This window comes from Vicugna pacos, chromosome 18 (assembly GCF_048564905.1).
Source record: "Vicugna pacos chromosome 18, VicPac4, whole genome shotgun sequence".
In the NCBI taxonomy this organism is placed as follows: domain Eukaryota; kingdom Metazoa; phylum Chordata; class Mammalia; order Artiodactyla; family Camelidae; genus Vicugna; species Vicugna pacos.
In genome coordinates this window covers 42,991,577-43,011,536 of record NC_133004.1, presented here as the reverse complement: position 1 = coordinate 43,011,536, position 19,960 = coordinate 42,991,577, and the positions used below count along the sequence as shown (strand labels likewise).

At 43.5% G+C, this 19,960-nt stretch overlaps 1 protein-coding gene and 2 non-coding genes across 7 annotated transcripts; 1 reads left to right on the top strand and 2 right to left on the bottom strand.

Annotated features, from left to right (window-relative positions):
• Positions 1–66: 66 nt before the first annotated feature.
• Positions 67–19,466, top strand: PMS2 (PMS1 homolog 2, mismatch repair system component). Of its 5 annotated transcripts, none has more exons than XM_006210372.4 (15): positions 67–234; positions 1,960–2,099; positions 2,736–2,822; positions 3,005–3,107; positions 3,809–3,992; positions 5,210–5,377; positions 6,134–6,231; positions 7,377–7,476; positions 8,588–8,672; positions 9,899–10,054; positions 10,628–11,504; positions 13,475–13,642; positions 15,788–15,888; positions 16,212–16,381; positions 18,805–19,466. In XM_006210372.4, the coding sequence occupies exons 1-15, from the start codon at positions 212–214 to the stop codon at positions 18,946–18,948; spliced, it is 2,604 nt and encodes an 867-aa protein (XP_006210434.2). In that variant the 5' UTR covers positions 67–211; the 3' UTR covers positions 18,949–19,466. The 5 variants fall into 5 exon arrangements, with proteins under 5 accessions (XP_006210434.2, XP_031532649.2, XP_072799448.1 ...); XM_031676789.2 differs by having other exon boundaries at positions 6,104–6,231; XM_031676791.2 differs by lacking the exons at positions 67–234; positions 3,005–3,107.
• Positions 4,678–4,749, bottom strand: TRNAA-AGC (transfer RNA alanine (anticodon AGC)). Its single transcript has one exon. It is a non-coding gene; the product is annotated as a tRNA-Ala (tRNA).
• Positions 9,062–9,133, bottom strand: TRNAA-AGC (transfer RNA alanine (anticodon AGC)). The gene has a single exon. It is a non-coding gene; the product is annotated as a tRNA-Ala (tRNA).
• Positions 19,467–19,960: the final 494 nt, after the last annotated feature.

The following is a 19,960-nucleotide window of genomic DNA, read 5'->3' as shown; positions in this document are numbered from 1 at the left end:
TGTGCTCTAATTGGTCCCTGCTTTCTTGACGTCACGGACTCGACCTTTGACACCGCCAATCAGCGAGAAGGAGATGTTGGACGCATTCGCCAGCCTTATCCGGAAGTAGGGGGGGCACAAGGTCGCGAACAGCCAATGGGCGGCCGGGTGGCGGGGCCCCGTGGGAGTGGCCGCGCGAACGGTCCAGATTTCCGCGCTGGGCTCTGTATCCATGGATCGAGCCGAGGGCCCGAGGTAAGCCGTACTTGCAGTCTCCCCGCGTGGTCGCCCTAAGGCCCATGGCGTTCCAGGCCCCTGGCAAGCAGGGAAAAGTGGCCGCGGCGCTGGGCGACCCCGCCCACAGAGGCCCCGGAGAGGGCTCCTCAGCGCTCCCCGGACCCGCTGGCCCTTTGGGTGCACTGGAGGTCGGGGTCCGCGGGGCATTCGGCCCACTCCCAGGCAGACTGTGCCCCGACGCCGCCATGCATCCGTGGACTGAAGCCGGAGCTTGAAATCCCTGTGGACGGAGTTTATTTCTTTTCTACCTGGTTTCTCTCTTTAAATTAAGGGTATTTTAGGGGAGACTTCAAAACACATGCTGATTTGCATAGCCGCACGGTTTTAAAAAACGCAGTACTTCCATGTCACCTTGAGTATACGATTACTGGCTACTAAAGTGCATCGAATTCGGGGTTGCGAATGTTTGGGTAGCCCTGTTGCACTAAGTGTCAGATTCTGGAACCCAGATTCGCTGTCTGTGTTTAGATGTTTTATCGCCACCCCTCTAAATAAATACGAGGAATGGACCTGTAGCTGATGGTGGCTTGCCAAATTAACAAATTTTTATTGACAACTTCTTTCCATTTTATGTGATGTCATCTGCAGTTTTCACATTTAAAATTAACGTGAGTGGAATTCTTTGCGAGGTAGAATGAAGAGTAAAGATGTTTATTCCTTTGTTTTGCAAGGGTTTACTGAGTGTCTACTACTATATGTTAAATGCTGTGGGAAGTACCCTAAGACTTCTCTCTCCTGTGTTTGGTTACACACAAATTTTCAGTGAAACCGTTTACTAGAAATTGATAAGTTAATCAACACGTGGAATACATTTTTTGGATGAGCAGGAGTTTGCCGGGCGGAGGAGGAGGGGAGAGGTCTGGAGAGACCTATATAGACAAGGTGCAGTGTATAAATGAGCTTGTGATTTTCAGGAAACAGTTGTTCACTGTAACCAGATTGTAGGGGAATTGGCAGTGGGAGGAAAATTGGAGAGAAGGAGAAAATAAGGTAGCTTGGGGTCCAATTATGACTAGATTTTAAACTTCATATAGCAGACAGTGGGATACTAGTAAGTTCTTAAGAAGAAAAATTGTTTGACCAACTCTGGTGGTAGCATAGAGGATTGATTGGATTAGAAAGAAAGTGGAGACAAACTAGTTGGAAAATTCTGAAAGTAGGTACAGCCAGAACTTTGGGGGCCTTTGGTAAGGCAGGAGCTGGCAGCCTGGATTTGGAATTCAGAGGCAACGGTAGAGATAGCTGTCCAACTGGGATAATACCCAGGTTCTAAGATGATTCTGATTTTGACGCAAAAACTCTTGATTTTGCACCAAACTTTTGGTTTTTCAAATTGTATGGGAAATGTTGCCTTCAATTTTCAAGAAAGAAGATGCCATCATTGCAAAAGATGGTTGTCCCATAGCTTGAGGGGAACATGTGTCTCTTTCATGCAAATCCCAGTGTTATTAGATTTTTAAATATCTGTTGCATTTTGAAGTATCTATTCAGAAGTTTTTTTGACAAATGTTTCAGGATTATAGAACCACATGTATTTATGAATATGATAAATGGATATGTTGATATAATGAATGGATAAGACCCATTAACTATTAACAGAGATGACTCATTTCTCACAGTTCAAACCAGGATGAAAATACGTAATTGCATATTTGCTTTGTTTCTTGTGACTGGTTTCTTTAGTTCCGAATGTGCTAAGGCCATCAAACCTATCGATCGGAAGTCAGTCCATCAGATTTGTTCTGGGCAAGTGGTACTTAGCCTAAGCACTGCTGTGAAGGAGTTGGTAGAAAATAGTGTGGATGCTGGTGCCACTAATATTGGTAAGTTTGGGAGAGTTTTAAGCCATAGAAGTGATCAGTTGATGCTGTTTTATTCAAGAAATGTTTGTTACTATAGTAGGCAATCAAGTATTGGCGTACTGAGAAATTATTGTTTTTTAAACTTAAATTCAGCGCCTATTATGTGCCCAGGAGTTAGCTAGGTAGTAATAATACTACTGCTAGCGGTTAATTTTTGTTGTGTTCTTCCTCTGTGCTAGGCAGGCATTGTGCTAAGCTGGGATACCTCATTTAATATGCAGAATAACCTTATGAGATAGGAATTGTTACTATTATTATCATCATCTCCATTTTACAAGTGAGGAAATTAAGGCACAGGGAATTTACTTTTTTTGATGTTGTAAAGCTGATAATATCTGATGCAAGGAGTCTGAGTCCAGAGGTTGTTCTCTTTAATGACTATGTTAAAATGATCCTTTCAAGGGAAAGGAAGGAAAAACTATGTTATCTGGGCTGGTAAATAGCTAAGAAGGACTTTTAAAAGTAAAGTATACCAAATGACAATCGTAGATTTAAATAAATAGAGTTAGGACTCACATTTGCATTATGTAAGTTCTAAATACTGTTCATATAAAGGCTTTTAGCACGATCAATTTGAGAAATATTTTAAATTTTTAGATCTCCGGCTTAAAGATTATGGGGTGGATCTCATTGAAGTTTCAGACAATGGATGTGGGGTAGAAGAAGAAAACTTCGAAGGCTTAAGTAAGTTGACTTTTTCTAATCCTGTTTTAAAATATTTGGGCAAAATGTCTCAGGATTCTGGGTAATGCTGTCTTAGAAAGTATAAAACCAGCTTTTTAAAACCAGTCACTTTGATGGGTATTACGTGTTCATGGCTATATCACTTGAAATCTCTATGGCCTTACTTTACACCTTTCTTTCAGCTCTGAAGCATCACACTTCTAAGATTCAGAAGTTTGCTGACCTAACTCAGGTTGAAACTTTTGGCTTTCGGGGGGAAGCTCTGAGCTCACTCTGTGCACTGAGGTGATGCAACATTTTTATCCACTCACTTGACCCTTTATAAAAATCTCTCTGAAAATTAAAAAGTGTGCTTAGAATCATTATTGTTTACACTGTTATATCTGAATGTCTCAACTTCTAACTTCTGCATTCTGCTTTATCTCACTACCAACCTAAAATGGTAATACTTCTAAAAATGTAAGCAATGAATGAATGAAGGGAAGCAAACAGTCTTGTGAAAAAAATTGTTACCCTGATTAAAGCAGTAACTTCTCAATTTAAAAAGAATATATAGGTAATACATTGTAGATGCTGTGGATTTGAATTTACTTCAGCATTTAGGAAAAAACTGGACCAAAGCACTGATTTCATTACACAATGGTTTCTAAATTTAAAAAATTTTGTGAGAACAGTAGTAACAACACTGAAAAATGAATCTTCATTCATGCATATATCAGTTTTGAAATCTTTCGTTGTTTTGTGGTTTAACAAAAACAAATGTCAAAGCTTTGATCACAACAAAACATTTACAGAGCTCTCTCACTATTTGGTGTCAAACCTTAGGTTTTTATGATAACTCCTCACCAATTTAAACTCTCTGGATTATCTCAGAGAGATCGTCACCTTTTTAGGAGAGCTTTGAGAGAACAGAAGTGAGCACCTGAGCACGGGATGTCCAGTATGGTGAGGCTCTGACCCCGTGCCCTGCTGGCATTCTTTTACAGTGACTTAGCGATTTCTACCTGCCACACATCTGCGAAGGTCGGAACGCGACTGGTGTTTGATCACAATGGAAAAATCCTCCAGAAAACCCCCTACCCACGACCCAGGGGGACGACGGTCAGCGTGCAGCAGTTATTCTATACGCTCCCTGTGCGCCATAAGGAGTTTCAAAGGAATATTAAGAAGGTACGGTAGTGTCCTTTTTTTTTTTTTTTAAACAGACTTGCAGACATAGTAAACAATCTTACGGTTACCAGGGAAAGGGGGTGGGAGGGGATAAATTTGGGAGTTTGAGATTTGCAAATGTTAGCCACTATATATAAAGAGATTAAAAAAAAAGTTCTTCCCCTGTGTGTATAGCACAGGGAAATATATTCAGTATCTTGTAATAACCTTTAATGAAAAAAAATGAAAACGAATATATGTATGTATATGCATGACTGGGACACTGTGCTGTGCACCACAGATTGACACATTCTAATCGACTGTACTTCAATAAATTTAAAAAAAAAGGTCCAGTAGATTCAGCATCCCAGCCTCCAAGAGCACAGAGAGTGTCAGGCACGTGTGAGATCTGTGGGGGGGTTTGCTCTTGCGTTCATTCTCATCCCTTCATTTTTTGAGAAGTTCTTGGCTTGCTTCTTCCCCTCAAAGGTGTAACTTTAGGAGGGTTAATCTTTTTCTTTTCTTGAAAAGAATCATCAGATTGTGTTTCTGAGGTGTTACGGTATAGGAAATGAGTCTCTTACGAAATTAACATTATTTTTTGATTCTGTCTTTACTTTTTGTTGAGTTTTTTATTTTTGGGTTTTTTTTTTTTTTAGGGAGTAATTAGGTTTTTTTTTAAATTTTAGTTTTAAATTTATTTTAATGAAGGTACTGGGGATTGAACCCAGGACCTCATGCATGCTAAGCATGCGCTCTACCACTGAGCTATACCCTCCCCTGACTTTACTTTTTAATAAGATTATTTTTCTTGCTCCCTGAAAAGTGAATTATTACAACTTTCAGGAATTTGGATGAAGATGAAACAGCTAAATGTGATATAGATGTTGTCTTTAAAAAGCAGCTACAGGGAGGTGGGGGTTTAGCCCAGTGGTAGAGCACGTGTCTAGCATGTGAGAGGTCCTGGGTTTGATCCCCAGTACCTCCTACTTAAATAAAATGTAATAAACCTAATTACCTCCACCCCAAAGCAAACAAAAAAAAATTAAAGAACCTTACCCTCTGATTTCCCTTTACACCATGTAGGGAGATGTGGTTCACAGATCTTCCTGTCAGGAATAATTGGCCTTGCTTGTGAGATGATATGAGAAGCCCGAACTGGATGTTAGAACTTGAATCCTGTGATTCTCGCCAGGTTGAACTAATGTTGAGTCCTTGCTTTTGTGTTTTTCAAACAGGAGTTTGCCAAAATGGTCCAGGTCTTGCACGCGTACTGTATCATTTCAGCTGGTGTCCGTGTAAGTTGTACCAATCAGGTTGGGCAAGGCAAGCGGCAGTTGGTGGTGAGCACCAGCGGAAGCTCCAGCATCAAGGAAAACATCGGATCTGTGTTTGGGCAGAAACAGGTAGCGGTAGCCAGATGTTTAAAAGCATTTTACCGGTGGGGAGGGGATAGCTCAGGGGTAGAGTGCGTGCCTAGCATGCACCAGGTCCAGGGTTCAATCGCTGGTACCTCCTTTAAAATAAATATATAAATAAACCTGATTACCTGCCCTCCCCCCAAAATAAATTAATTAAAAAAGCATCTTATCTATTTAGTGGTTATGGCAGATTTCTGTTGTCTTTTCCAATAGAATAGAGAGTGAAATCCAAGAACTGATTTTTTTTTTCAATTAGGTACCTACGAGGGGAAGGATATGGCTCAAATGGTAGAGCACATACTTAGTGTGCACGAGGTGGGTTCAATCCAAATAAACAAATTGCCTCCCCGTCAATAAAATAAAATAAATGAAAATAAATGAAAAAAATGAAAAAGATTGTTTTAAAAACAAACAAACAAAAACAAAACAAAAAAATTAATTAGGTGCATATCACAAAACTTGTTAGGAGCCAAGTTTTAAAATAATCCTTTTACTCTCTGGGAAAAAAGTATTGTGGGCAAGGTATTGATGATGGATAAGTAGGAGTAGGTGCTTCGTCTTTCTAATGAATCAGAATTACCGTAGAACTGCAGAAAGCAGCTACTGAGGGTCTCTACTCTGAGCATGGATCGCTCCACCAGGAAAGAAAACACATGGAAACCCCTCGTTAAGTCTTCCTCTCTGAAGTTAGGTCTGTTCTGTCTTCATCAGGGGATGACGGTGACCCTTGATTTCTTTCAGTTGCAAAGCCTCATGCCTTTTGTCCAGCTGCCCCCTAGTGACTTGGTCTGTGAGGAATACGGGCTGAGCTGCTCCGATGCTCTGCACAATCTGTTTCAGTAAGTCGGCTGCTGCCAGGAGCGTGATCATCAATTTTTTTTTTGATTTTTTTCCCCTCCTTGGTTTTGTTTTCAGGTAGTGATTTTAAAGCGTATAGTTTATTATGTGCATTATAAAGCTGTCAGCAGTATTACTGCAGAGAAAGAGGATTTATGTGGAGGAGTCAGTTACTTAATTGAAGCAATAATCTGGGAACTGGTGGATTTTAGGGCGTTTCCTGGTGAATTAGTCTTTGTAGTGAAGGCTCTGTTCAGTGAACAATTAAAATAACTTTTACATTATATGTAATGTTTCACTTTCTCGGAATCTGGCTGGAGGTAGACTCCTTTAACTCCTGCCTTACCCAGAGTCCAATCCAACATCATTCCTTTTTTTTTTTTTAATTGAAGTATGGTTGATTTACAATGTTGTGTTAGCTTCTGGTGTATAGCAGTGATTCAGGGATATATATACACACACACACACACACACACACATATATATATATATACACACATACACATATATGCATATACATATATACATATATATTCTTTTTCATATTCTTTATCACTATAGGTTGTTACAAGACGTGGACTATAGTTCCCTGTGCTAAAGTAGGGCCTTGTTTATCTCTTTTATGTACAGTATGTATCCGCAAATCCCAACTTAAAATTTATTCCTCCCCCCAATAACGACATACCATCATTACGTTGGTATTAGAAAAACAGACATTTTCCATAAGCAGGATTAGCCCTGTGACAGCCCATATTGCTCACCCTCTCTCCACTTGCCTTGGGCTAATGCCTGAAATTAAAGATTTGGGGTTGTTTTTTTTTTTATGTTAATGTATAATTCTTATGGAAACTCAGACATCCCTGGGGTAGATCTCAGGTGGAATAAACCCTTAACCATCACCTTAGGAGGTCGAAGTTTGCTAACCAAGAACAGATTGTAAAAGGGCAGGGAATGTGGGCAAAGATATGGAATATAGGTCCTCGGGCTCCCCAGACAGCTTGATGGGGACTGCATGAAGGTTCTGGAATGTGAGTTTGTGTGGAGACCCACTCCTTGGGTGGAGACAAGGATTTAATAGGGAAAGTGAGAGGACTGCTGAAATGAATCCGCTCTGGAACCCTGCCCTAACCCCATTTGTGTTTTCCAGGCTCTCAGGTTTTATTTCTCATGGTACTCATGGTGTGGGAAGGAGTTCAACGGACAGACAGTTTTTCTTCATCAATCGGCGGCCTTGTGACCCAGCAAAGGTACTTGATTTTTTTGCTGGGGGATTAGTTTTTTCTTTTGGCCCTTAACTTTTCGTGAATCTTTTTTTTTTTTTTTTAATTTTTAATCACTTACTGAATTATAGTTGATTTACAGTGTTGTGTTAGTTGGCCTTTAACTTTTAACTTCATTCATTATTTAATAACATTTTCGGACACAGGCAATTTACCTGGAACTTGGGACTTTGACTCAGAAACATGGCTTTAAATTATCTTATTTTAGGCATTTAAAAAAGTCTACCATACAGTTGTTTCAGTTATGTAATGTGTGTGTGCATACATAGACACATATTAATAACCAACATATTGATCATCATAAAATTATCACTATTAAAAGAAAGTAAACATTTCAAAACATTCACTATTGTCTAGACTTCTCAGTATGAACTGACACACATCCGTAGGCTGCTGTAATTTCTCTTCAGTCTGTCCATTTTCCAGGAAAATAAAGGCCCAGATTACTTCTGCTTCAAACTTAAACTGATCATCTTGATATGATTACAGGGTTTTTAGTGGTTCAATTTTGACTTTGCTTCTTCAGCAACATTATACCTCAGTAATATTTTCTGTTTCCCAATGATACTTTAAAATTACTTCTACCTGCCAGATATGGTTCAACTTTAAAATTTTTAACCTGTTGTAATTGGTGTGATTTTTAGGGTTTGTCTCTAATGTCACTTAATAATCTCATTATAAAGTCACATAAATACATTTCTATGTACATTTGAATGTGTTTTATGAGCATTTAAAGCACACCTGCATTTTATTGACACTTCTTCAAGAACATCTTTAGGTTGGAAAAAAGATTCAGTGTTATGAATCCATGATTAAAAATACCCCTTCGAGGGGCAAGAGGAACCTTTATTGGGTGAAGGATCTACTCATTTTCTTGACGGCAGGAATGGTTTCATGGGTATATGTGTATGTCAGAGCTTGTCAAATTGTACACTTTATTTGAAATTTGTTTTTGGCCAGTTGTACCTCAGAAAGCTGTTGGGAATGTATCCTTTTAGTGGTTGGTTGGAATAGCCTGTTGTTAGAGCACTAGGGGAAGGAAACGTACGCTTTTTCCTAATCTTTGTTTTCTGTATAGGTTTCCAGACTTGTGAATGAGATCTATCACATGTATAATCGACATCAGTATCCATTTGTTGTGCTTAACATTTCTGTTGATTCTGGTAAGTTCCCCTGAGATGTCAGTAAAATGGGTGACTTACTCCTAAAGGGATAAAGTGAAATTATAAAGCTCTGATATGACCAGAGAGAGACTTGCATAGTAACAGTTAATGGCTATGTGCTTTTTAATAGGCTTTTTATTCTATTTTATAGACTTTTATACAGACTTTTCTGCTTTCTACTTGAAACTACATTAATTGTATTATTAGGAAAAATGTGACTTTTCATGTCAACCAAGGGAGAAAATAGACTAAATGTTCTCCTTGATTTTGAAAATAATTCATTTTATATAGATTTTTTTTCTGATTGTTTAAATTCTGGTTTATTGGGCTTTTTAAGTTTTATTTATTTTGGGGGGGAGGTAATTAGATTTTTTACTTATTTATTTTAATGGAGGTACTGGGGATTGAACCCAGGACCTTGTACATGCTAAGCACACGCTCTACCACTGAGCTACACCCCCACCCCTGGTTTGTTATCCATTATTTTTTCTAGATACTTAGAAAAATATATGTGCACACCTTAAAAAATATATATATATCTCCACCCATATCCTTTGGGGTGAGAAAATAATTTGGGGTAATTTTGAATCATGTTCTTTATCCTTAGATGTGAACATTTTCTTTTCCATGTCATTAAAATTTATTTAGAAACTTGATTTTAATAGCTGTATTATATTTCAATGTGTGGATACATCTTGAGTTTTAAACTTTCATATTTTTGCCTATTTTAGTTTCTGGCTTTTGGAAATTTAAGTACTGTTCTCATAGATAAATCATTACCAATATCTTTGATTATTTCTTTTAGATAAATTCCTAAAAGTAGAGTCACTGGGTCAGTGAATGTGATCATGTTATGCCAATTCACACACCTACCAACAATGTCGTCTGCATTATAATTTTTAACCAAATTCAGTATGCGATAAAATAACGTCTTATTTTAGTTCGCAGTTTTCTTCTATTGTACATGTTCGTGTGTTTACTTGCTTTTCTCCTTTTGCTTTTTCCCTTTGGCAATTTACCCATTCAAATGCTTGGATATTTCACCTGTTTAAAAAAATTATTCACCTTTTCCTCGTTTATTTGAAAGAGCTAGTTTTATAGTTTATGAACATTAATCTGGACACTGTGCTTTCGGTAAGTGCGAGTGAATAAAACAGTGGATAGGGAAATTTCTCTTGTTAAAGGTGAATTTAAACCCAATAAGTGTCTGTTCTGTTTTGCTCTAGAATGTGTTGATGTCAATGTTACTCCGGATAAAAGGCAGATTTTACTGCAAGAGGAGAAGCTTTTGTTGGCAGTTTTAAAAACGTCTTTGATAGGAATGTTTGATAGTGATGTCAACAAACTCAGCGTCAGTCAGCAGCCGCTGCTGGACGCGGAAGGTAAGGAAGATACACGGGCATAAGCAGCTTCTACAACTTACAGCTATTGTGATGCTAATTTTTTTTCTGAGATAAAGTTTTTTTGGCTTGAAAGAAAGTCTCCTCTTTTAGACAGAGAGGACGTGTGGCCCTAGAAAGTATGTACCTGCAGATTTAAGGTAATCTAGACAAAAAGGGACATGAGCTGCCTCATTTATCACACAGGGACGTGTTCTTACTAATCTCCATGTCTGTTGTGCAGAGGGGGGGCCCATTCCTGTGTCCTCCGAGAGACCAGAGAGCAGCTCAGGAAGCTGAGAGCAGGTTTGGTGGAAACTAAGGTGGCAGACACGTATCGCTCCCAGTGAGAGAAAGCTGCTCTGGGATGAGGCTTTATACGCCCAGGGATGAGTATATGGCGGCATCTTTTGTGCCTTTAAGGTGTGTCTCCCTGATGGTCCCCGTCGAACCGTGTTCCTCTGCGCAGTTAGCCCTTCGGAGCTCCTCTTTGGTGACAAGCCCGCTTGCAGACAGATCCCTCCTGTTTCACTTGAGCACAGTCTCTGATGTTCTGCTCTGTTCACATCTGCTCAGGTAACTTAATAAAAATGCATTCGGCAGAAACGGAGAAGCCCAGGCTGGAAAAGCCAGCACATCCCACACTGTTAGGGATGCCTGGAGAAGAGAAAAAGGCAGTGACCATTTCCAGACTCAGAGAGGCCTTTTCCCTTCGTCACCCTGCAGGGCCCAAGTCTAGGGGCCCGATGACTGCTGACCCGAGATGCATTTCTCCACGACAGAAAAGAAGCACGCTGTTCTCCGGTACTCCAGGGTCCCTGTGCTCTGCAAAGGCCAACTCTGGCCCCCGGGAGGAGGGGATGGGTTCAGCTCAGTGGCCCTGTGGCCCGATGGACACGGTGAAGATGGAGGAGGACTCGGGGCACAGCAGTGCGTCAGCTGGCTCCGAGGAGGGGTTCAGCACCCCAGAAACGGTTGGTCACCCCAGCAGTGACCCCATGACAAGCTCCCCCGAAGATGGGCTTTCCCAGGAAAACGTGGCGTCTGGTGGGAACTTACCTGAAACTGACCAGCCTTGTCCAGGCCCGGAATCCCCATCAGTCCAAGAAGAGCGTGGATATAGAGTTTTGCCTCAATGCACGAATCTCGCAGCTCCAAACATAAAGCGCTTTAAAAAAGAAGGGATTCCTTTAAATCCTGACGTCCCTCCAGAGTCGCTGAGAACTCTGGACACGTCAGGATCTGAGGTCGACTCTGAGGTTGACGTGGCTGTGAAAATTCAGAAGAAGATCGTGCCCCTTGACTTTTCTATGCGTTCTCTAGTCAAACGGATGAAGCAGTTACGGCAGCAGGACTGGCAGCAGGAAGGCGGGCAGAGTTACAGGAAGTTTCGTGCGAAGATCTGTCCCGGAGAAAATCAAGCTGCCGAAGATGAACTAAGGAAAGAGATAAGGTAGCGTTTTTCCCTGAAGGGCATTTTTGCTCATCTTCGTCAGCTGCTGTGAATGAAGCACGGCCCGTCTTCCCAGACTCCGTGTTTGCTCCTCTGGGTGTCCTGTGCTCTGATGGCCTCTGTTCTGGTCTGGGGCTCAGTGTGGCCACACCTTGGCCCCAGGGTCTGGTCGTCTGGTTCCTGCTACCTGTCAAGATGGCCCTATCTGGGGGTCTTCCCTGCCCCTCCACACCTGCTGTACCCCAGTCTGCAGACTTGTCCTCCCTCCCTCTCCCCTCCCCATCCTTCTCCCTCCTCCGGCCTCTCTTTGTGGAGTCAGTTCCGCCTCCCCAGGTGGTCCCTCCCCTTATGGTGCATCCTTGGCAGTATTCTTCCCACTCACCAACTTCTCTTCATTGCCTCTCACCTCCATCATGTTAATTTTCTTTTTTTTTAAGTATTTTATTTGTTTATTATTGTATTTAATTATTTTTATTTTGGCAGGGCAGGTGGGAGGTAATTAGGTTTATTTATTTTTAGAGGAGGTACTGGGGATTAGAATCCAGGACATTGTACATGCGAAGCATGTGCTCTACCACTGAGCTGTACCTTCCCCCCATCACCACTTTCTTGACAATAATCATGTACAACACTGTGGCTTTGAAAAGTGATAACTGTCTTGAAATATTTAACTTTTATTTGAAGAAAAAATTTGTTGTGTCTCACCAGTTACTGAGATGTGCTACGTCCTGTACGTGGCGAAACTCAGCAATTGCATTGAATTTTTATAGCACTTAGTCTGGAGCACACAGGTTTTGCCTAATTTAGATCATAAATTCTTCAACAAGTATTGTATAATTTCTCTGATACTCATAGGGTCTGCCCTTGTCTTTTCTTCCTGCAGGGCAGCCACCCTCAGCACGCAGGAGGCCCAGCACTGCTCACTCTGGTTCCCCAGCAAACTTATTTTCGTTCAGCAGGCTGCAGCCACGCCTGTTCCAGCAGCGTCTGAGCTCAGCCTGGGGCGGAGGGGAGGAGGGATGTTGGGTTGGGGGTGTGTGTCTGCACTCTTCATTAGAAGGTCGATACCCAGTATTGACAAAAAGGTCAATCATGCAGGTGGCCCTCCGTATCTACAGATTCTGCACCCACCCTGATCGAAAATTTTAAAAATTCCAGAAAGTTCCCAAAAGCAAAACTTGAATTTGCAGCACGTGCTGGCAACTATTTACATCGCATTTACATTGTATTAGATGTTATAAGTGATCTAGAGATGACTTAAAGCATATGGAAGGGTGTGCATAGGTTATATGTAAATACCGTGCCATTTATGCGACGGACTTTTGCGCGTTTTGGAACCTCGGGGTCCTGGAACCAGTCACCTGTGGATACCCCGGGACAACAGGACACACTCTTGGTGGGTGGGATAGATCTCCTATCAAAATTAAAAAGTGTGCGTATATAATAACACGTCTAGGGAGTGTTTTGTATAGAAATGCATCCTTAGTAGAGCAGGTCTATGTACCGGAATGTTTGTTGCACTGTTGTTTGTGTTCAGAATGGAAGTAACTAAAGTGCCCTTTAGTAGGGAATTTGTCAGACAAATTGGTCCATCCACACAGTGAATCCTACGTGGCCATTAAAAGGAGTGAAGTAGGTCTCTATATATGGGTCTGAAAAGTCACCTGAGATGCATCATAACGTGGTGAGAGTGGACAGGTATGAAGTATTATGATTCCTTTTTAAAACAAAACAAAACAGAAAACAGTATACAAAGATCTGGAAGGACGTGTGCAAACTGTTAATAGTAGTAACTGACGTCATCTCTGGAGAGCTGGGTGAATGATGTTATCTTTAGAAAGTGGGCTTATTAGGAACTTCCTGTTTTATGTTTTTGTATTGTTTGGGTTTTTCTTTAACTGCGGTGTCCGTTTTATAATCAGAAGAATAATCTTTTAAAACCTCTTGTAATTAACATTTTCTCCGTGTAGTAAAACGATGTTTGCAGAAATGGAAATCATCGGTCAGTTTAACTTGGGATTTATAATCACCAAACTGAATGCGGACATTTTCATCGTGGACCAGCACGCCACGGACGAGAAATACAACTTTGAGATGCTTCAACAGCACACTGTCCTCCAGGGCCAGAGGCTTATAGCGTAAGTTCATTTTGGTGTTCAGAATTTTCAGTGGTGTTGCACCACCTAAATTTAAGATGTTTGCTTGTACGTGTGTCTATGTATGTGGGTGTGTGTATTTTTTTTTGCCATAAGCATTCCTATAGCAGGTTTTTATACTTTTTGCTTAATAATAGTCATACCTGCTGTTTACTGAGTGCTTATTTGATTCCAGGCACTGTGGGAGCATTTGACGTTTAATCCTCACAAACCTGTGAAGTAGTTACATCAGTATTTCACGGGTGCTGAAACTGAAGTGAGCCCAGAGAAGTCAGATAACTTGCCCAAGGTCACACAGCTCAGGGGTTCTTTAAGTGTCAAACCTTTTGAGCTACTAAAAAAGTGCTGCTCACCGATTGGCCAGAAAACCCTTTTGATGCAGAGCAGTTTATAGTACGTAGTATAACTATTGAGAGTACATAGAATTTATAGTTCAGAAAGTCAGCATGGCCTGTATAGGGCAAGTCCATTGATTGGACAGTCACTGCAGAAGTTGGTATTTATCTCTCTTTTGCCAAATTGAATGCTTTACACTGATCATTTTACAAGGTGGTGTGATGGTGTAGCATGTAAACCAGCAGTCTTTGCTTAAGCAGAGCTCTAAAGAGAGGTTACGGATTTTCATTTGGGAAATTAAACTATGTAATTAACTCAGACCCAACAGCAGTACATCCCGGCATGAAGAAGTGCACCACGAAACCAGTCACTCAGCTGGGAAAACAGACCTGGTTTATTTCTCTGTATCCTCCAGCATGGTTTAATTCTGTTTACCTGCAGAAGGAGTAAGGGGTCATAGTAAAGACACTTACTAAGCCACTTTATAACACTGAAGTATTCCTGCTCCTCTTACTTTTATTTTTAATTAAAAACTTTTTTTAAATTTAAAATTTTTTGGTTTTTAATCAATTTATTTCTATGTTATTTTATTTATTTTTATTTTTTAGCCATTTTGCATAAGTAATGGTCTCGTGTGTGGCATTTCAAGTTGACCTGGATAATCGCAGGCCACTGTGGGTCCCAGGTGGGCTGCACTTCAGGCTTAAAGGATACAGACCACAGCTGCATCCTTTCCTACCAGGCCCCGCATCCCTCTTCGTCAGTTTGGCCCTAACAACCTTTCCAGCTGTCCATCTTCTCCGTGTTCTCTGTACTTGAGTCACTCTGGCCAGCCTTCTTTTTCCCTTGACAGGCCTGATGAATTCCTCTCTGGCCGTTAAGCAGAGGGAGCAGATCTTTGCATGTGACTCTGGGGACACTGGCCGTCCATCATGGTGCCTTCGCACAGACTGTTGCCTCTGCCTTGAACGTTTGTCCGTGTCCCCACTTCTCAACCCATCACCTGATAACTGCCATGTCCACCCCCCTACCCCCGATCTCAGCTCAGAGGTCACTGCCTCAGAGAAACCTGCCCTGACCCCCCCTCTCTCCAGGCCACGTCTCACATGCTCTGTAGCCCTACGGCCCTGGGTGTCTCTTCCTGATTCTCAGTGTAGTTTGTAATTATAATTTATCTGACTGATCAGTGTCTTTCTTCCCCAGTAGACTGTTTGTTCCACTAGATCAGAGAACGGGTCTGTGTTCTCTCACCGCTGTGTCTCCTGCCTTTAGCAGTGCCTGGCTTATTATGCCCTTGGTAGATCCAGGAGGAGAGATGGATGGTTGCCAGATGGGAAGATGGTTAGATGAAAGATGCAGGCTGGGGAAGGGGCAGGACAGGGAAACAGATGCTGTTTGTTCTGTTTTCAAATGCCTATGATGGCCTGAGCCAACTTTTCAAATTGTCTTTATTGTGAGGAGGAAAAATAGCATGTTTATGTGACATCGTTTTCTTTCAGGAGAGGATTTAAAAACAAGGTGGAGTCAGTGGGGTGGGACGGCAGATTGAGGAAAAGCGAATGACTCTTGTAGTTACTTTAACATATACAAAAAATTTTTAAAGAAAGGAAAGAAAATGAAAGGAAACACTCAGCATTCTGTGATGGGAAAGGCTCACAGCTGAACACGTGGTTTGTGTTGCTTTTTGAAATGAATTCAGAGCATCACAGTATTGTGTTGTAGTTTCATTTCTGCTTTAGAGCTAAACGTTTGGCTTCAGACTCTAGTTGGAGTCTCTTCCCTGTTTTTCAGACCTCAGACTCTCAACTTAACTGCTGTCAATGAATCAGTTCTATTAGAAAATCTGGAAATATTCAGAAAGAATGGCTTTGACTTTGTCATCGATGAAGACGGTATGTTATTTCTTAGGACTGTAGCACCGTGTCCTTTTAGGGCTGGGAACTATCTTTGCAAGTCCTGTCAATGGATGGTTTTTTGTTTTGTTTTGTTTTGTTTTTAATGGAGGTCCTGGGGGTTGAACCCAGGACCTTGGGAGCGCCAAGCACGGGCTCTGCACTGAGCTCTGCCCCAGCCCCTAGACTGATGTATTTTATACAAGGTGAAAATACTTCCCCAAAGAGCGTTTTGCATCTGCCCCCTCGATGCTCTGTGAGTGGCCCTCAGATGAAGTGCGTGGCTCGCATCACGGCTTTCTCTCCAAATTTTCTTCTTTCAGCTCCAGTCACTGAAAGGGCTAAACTGATTTCCTTACCAACCAGTAAAAACTGGACCTTTGGACCCCAGGACATAGATGAGCTGATCTTCATGCTGAGTGACAGCCCCGGTGTCATGTGCCGGCCTTCCCGAGTCAGACAGATGTTTGCCTCCAGAGCCTGTCGGAAGTCTGTAAGTAGAGAAGGCTCACCTAGAGGAGCCTGGCGCCTCTGCTGCGGGAGATCTCAGCCCAGCTCTTGCCCCGTCAGCGCATTAGATGTGGCGGTGGTGGCCCTGGACCACAAGATTGCCCGGAGCCCTGCAGTCAGCAGGCACTTCCCCGGGGACCACCAGCGGGTGCTTCCTGCTGTCTCGCTGTGGCGGCTCAGACTGGTCCTGGGAAAGGACAGCAGGTGTTGGGGATGGGCCTGCTCAAGGCGGAGGAGTCAGTATCCCTGACCCACTTACTTGTTTATTCAGCAAAGACTCTGAGTCCTCACCGTGTGGCCGCCCTGGTCTGGGTGCTGGGGACACGGAGCACGGCCAACGGGGTCCTTGCCCTCGTGGAGCTTAGAGTTGAGTGGGAGAAATGGATGTCGACAGGAATAAGGACCCCCTCTGATACCCGTGATTTCAGTAAAGAAAACAGGACGGGGAGCGGGAGTGAGTGCCAGGAAGTGAGGGGGGTGGTCAGGGAGAGGCGGTCTGAGCAGGTGACCTCTGAGCTGATGCTTGGAAGGTGAGCTGGAGCCTCTTGGGTAAGAACTTTCCAGATAGAAGACCATCTAACAAGGGCACAGGTTGGAGGTGAAGCCGGAGGCTGACCCTGTGTGACTGGGGAGGGACCTGAGTGAGGGCAGACCAGCTTCTGGGGGCTCACTCAGGATCTTTGTGGTCCTGGTCAGCGGCTGGGTGTTTGTGCTGCGGGTCGGGAGGCGCGGGAGGGTCCTTGTGGCAGACAGACCGTAGATGGGGTGTCACAACAGAAGTGAGGTGGGTGGGGAAATGCGGCGGCTTATTTACCCTGGGGGAGGGTGGGATTAAGCAAGCGTTCTCTTTTAGACACCATGTATTTGAGATCTTATTAGATGTGAGTGGAGGTGCCTGAACACAGTCACGTCAGTGACTCTAGGGCCGAGGGGACGTGTCGTTGCAGGTGAGGGGTGGGGAGGTTTAGGTGTGAGTGAGAATTAGAGCTGTGACCAGTCTGTGCTAGTAGCCAGGTGTTCAAAATGCTGCGTCTTGTGGTTTTTTCTCTTTTAAAGGGGAGGTCAGGTAATGAGGTTTTTATTTACTTACTTATTTATTTTAACAGAGGTGCTGGGAATCGGACCCCGGACCTCGTGCGTCGTAAGCACGTGCTCTACCACTGAGCTGTACCCTCCCCCCCTTAAAATGCTGATGTGACTCAAAGATCTTCAGAGCCACAGGCTGCCTCTTCACTCCCCACGCTGGGAGGTCCCGGCTCTGCCTCGCTCAGCACACAAACGTGCTGATGGGGCGGGCTTCCCTCTGCTGCACCTGCACCCTGCATGGGAGCCCCACATCCCAAGCCTGGCCTGTCCTTCCAGCCCCAGGTCCTATGCTCAGCTCTAGCCACTCTGGACACCTTCCTGCCTCAAGCCCTCTGGTTGCTGCCCGTCTGCCATTATGTCCGGCCTCACACACGTGCCTCGGGCACAGCGCCGGGGCAATACTTGCCTGGGTTCTCTGCTACCTTGTCTGTCTTCCTTGCCCTGGCAGAGCTCTGCTGTCAATCCTGGTCTGGGGTGTGCCTGGCGTGTGGAAGGAGGGGTACAGGGAGGCTCAGACTGGTCCCCAGTTCCCCTTGTATCTCAGGGTCTCACTTTCTGTGTTTGCTGCGTAGTCTGCGCATCTCCATGCCGTTGTTAGACAGTGATTGTGCCGTGGAGAGGAGCAGGGCGAGACCTGCAGAGGGACACAGTGAGAGCTGTTTCCTGGAGAGGAGGCAGGGACATGTCAGCAGCACCTGCAGGGAGAGGGGGAGTATCCTGGGTAGAGGGTATAGCCAGTACCAAGGTCCTGAGGCAGGGACTTGCTTTATGGTGCGGGTGCGGCTGGAGTCAGGGCGGGTCGGGGGAGGGATGCCCGCTTGCAGGTGTGGGCACGAAGGCCAGCCAGGCCTCGAATCAGGTGATGCACTTGGGCTTTTACTCAGGTGAGAGCAGAGGGTGCGAAGAGGAGTCACGTGATCCGTCATACCTTTCAAAGGAATCACTGGCCACTGAGTGGAGAATGGTTGACAGGAAAGGGGAGGCAGGGAGGCCTGTTTGGAGGCTGCTGCAGTCTCCAAGGAGAGAGGTCAGGGTGGCTGGGATGTAGGTCGTGGTGGAGCTGCTGGGGCTGGTTGGTTTAGATGGGTCTGTTCAGCGTCTCTATGGAGGGTGTGTGGGGAGCAGGGTGGGAGGGGCTGGATTTCCCAAAGAGGCAGAAGGCTGAGATACTGGAGGACAGGGTTCTTTGGGGGCAGACTTTTCATTGTTTTTGAGTTGGAACCTTGTCCAGCCTGGTTGTAGAGAAAAGTGCTTGTGAATGGTTGATGTTCTAACCAAACAAAAACAGTAAAACTTTAAACTGTTGTGTCTCATATTCAGGTGATGATTGGAACTGCTCTTAACACAAGTGAGATGAAGAAACTCATCACCCACATGGGTGAGATGGACCATCCCTGGAACTGTCCCCATGGAAGGCCAACCATGAGACACATTGCCAACCTGGATGTCATTTCTCAAAACTGACGTTTCTTGTTTTATACAGCTATTAATCTTACTGCGGACTTTTCTGTTTTAAAAGGCAGGGTCTTAACCTTTTCCTGTTTGTTTGTTTCCAAATGAGCCTGCTGCTTAAAAAAAAAAAAAAGTAGATCCATTTAGAAATGACCTTGAGAACTTTTCAAACCATGTGGAGCATTGCTTATAACATTTTACAAAATAGAGCACTTTGGAAGTCAGCAGGACCTCTACTCTGGCCAGACGTATTTTAGTCTGCAACTTTCAGCCCTTAGTGATGTTTAAATTTGTAATGGTTTAACTTCATAAATTAAAAATTACGGTCCTTTTGAGTTAGTGCTTCTCAACCCTGATACATACTAAATTTAAAAAGAAATTCCCCCAAACCCAAGGGGATTCTCTGTTCATCTGGAAGAAATTGACCAGGTCGGGTGGGGTTCCTATTTTTAAATGCTCTCCACTGCATCCAGAGGGGCAAAGACTGTTGTAGGCCAGGGGAAATAAAAGATTGTGATTTTTTTCTGTAACTTTGACACTGTGTTTGGGTATCCTTGGGGTGTGAAGTGCAAGATGGTCTAGTTACTGAATGGGCCCAGAGATTGAAGAATCCCTGTGTGTTGTCAAGTGGTTTTTTCAAGGAATTCTGTCCCATTTGAACTCTGCCAGGAGTGGAAGTAAAAATGCCCTCTGGATGTCCAAACGGCAGTGGGGGTACAGTTGGCTGTGTGGACTTCCCACCCCACCGTGCTCTCGACCACTGCCCAGATAGTGGGCTTCCATTTGCAAACTTAAAGAGTTCCTTGATTACAAGGAGACAGTCAAGGAATGATTGCCATTTGTGTCAAGCTCTGTGCTGGTGGACCTGTGCAGGATCTCATTTAATATTTGCAAAAACTCTGCAAATTGGGCTTTGGGGTTGGCAGCCCCTCCCCCCACCCCCAGAACCCTTGAGTATGTGCCCTACACGAGGCCAAAAGGGCTCTGCAGGTGTGACTAAGGGAAAGGTCACGAAATGGGTCAC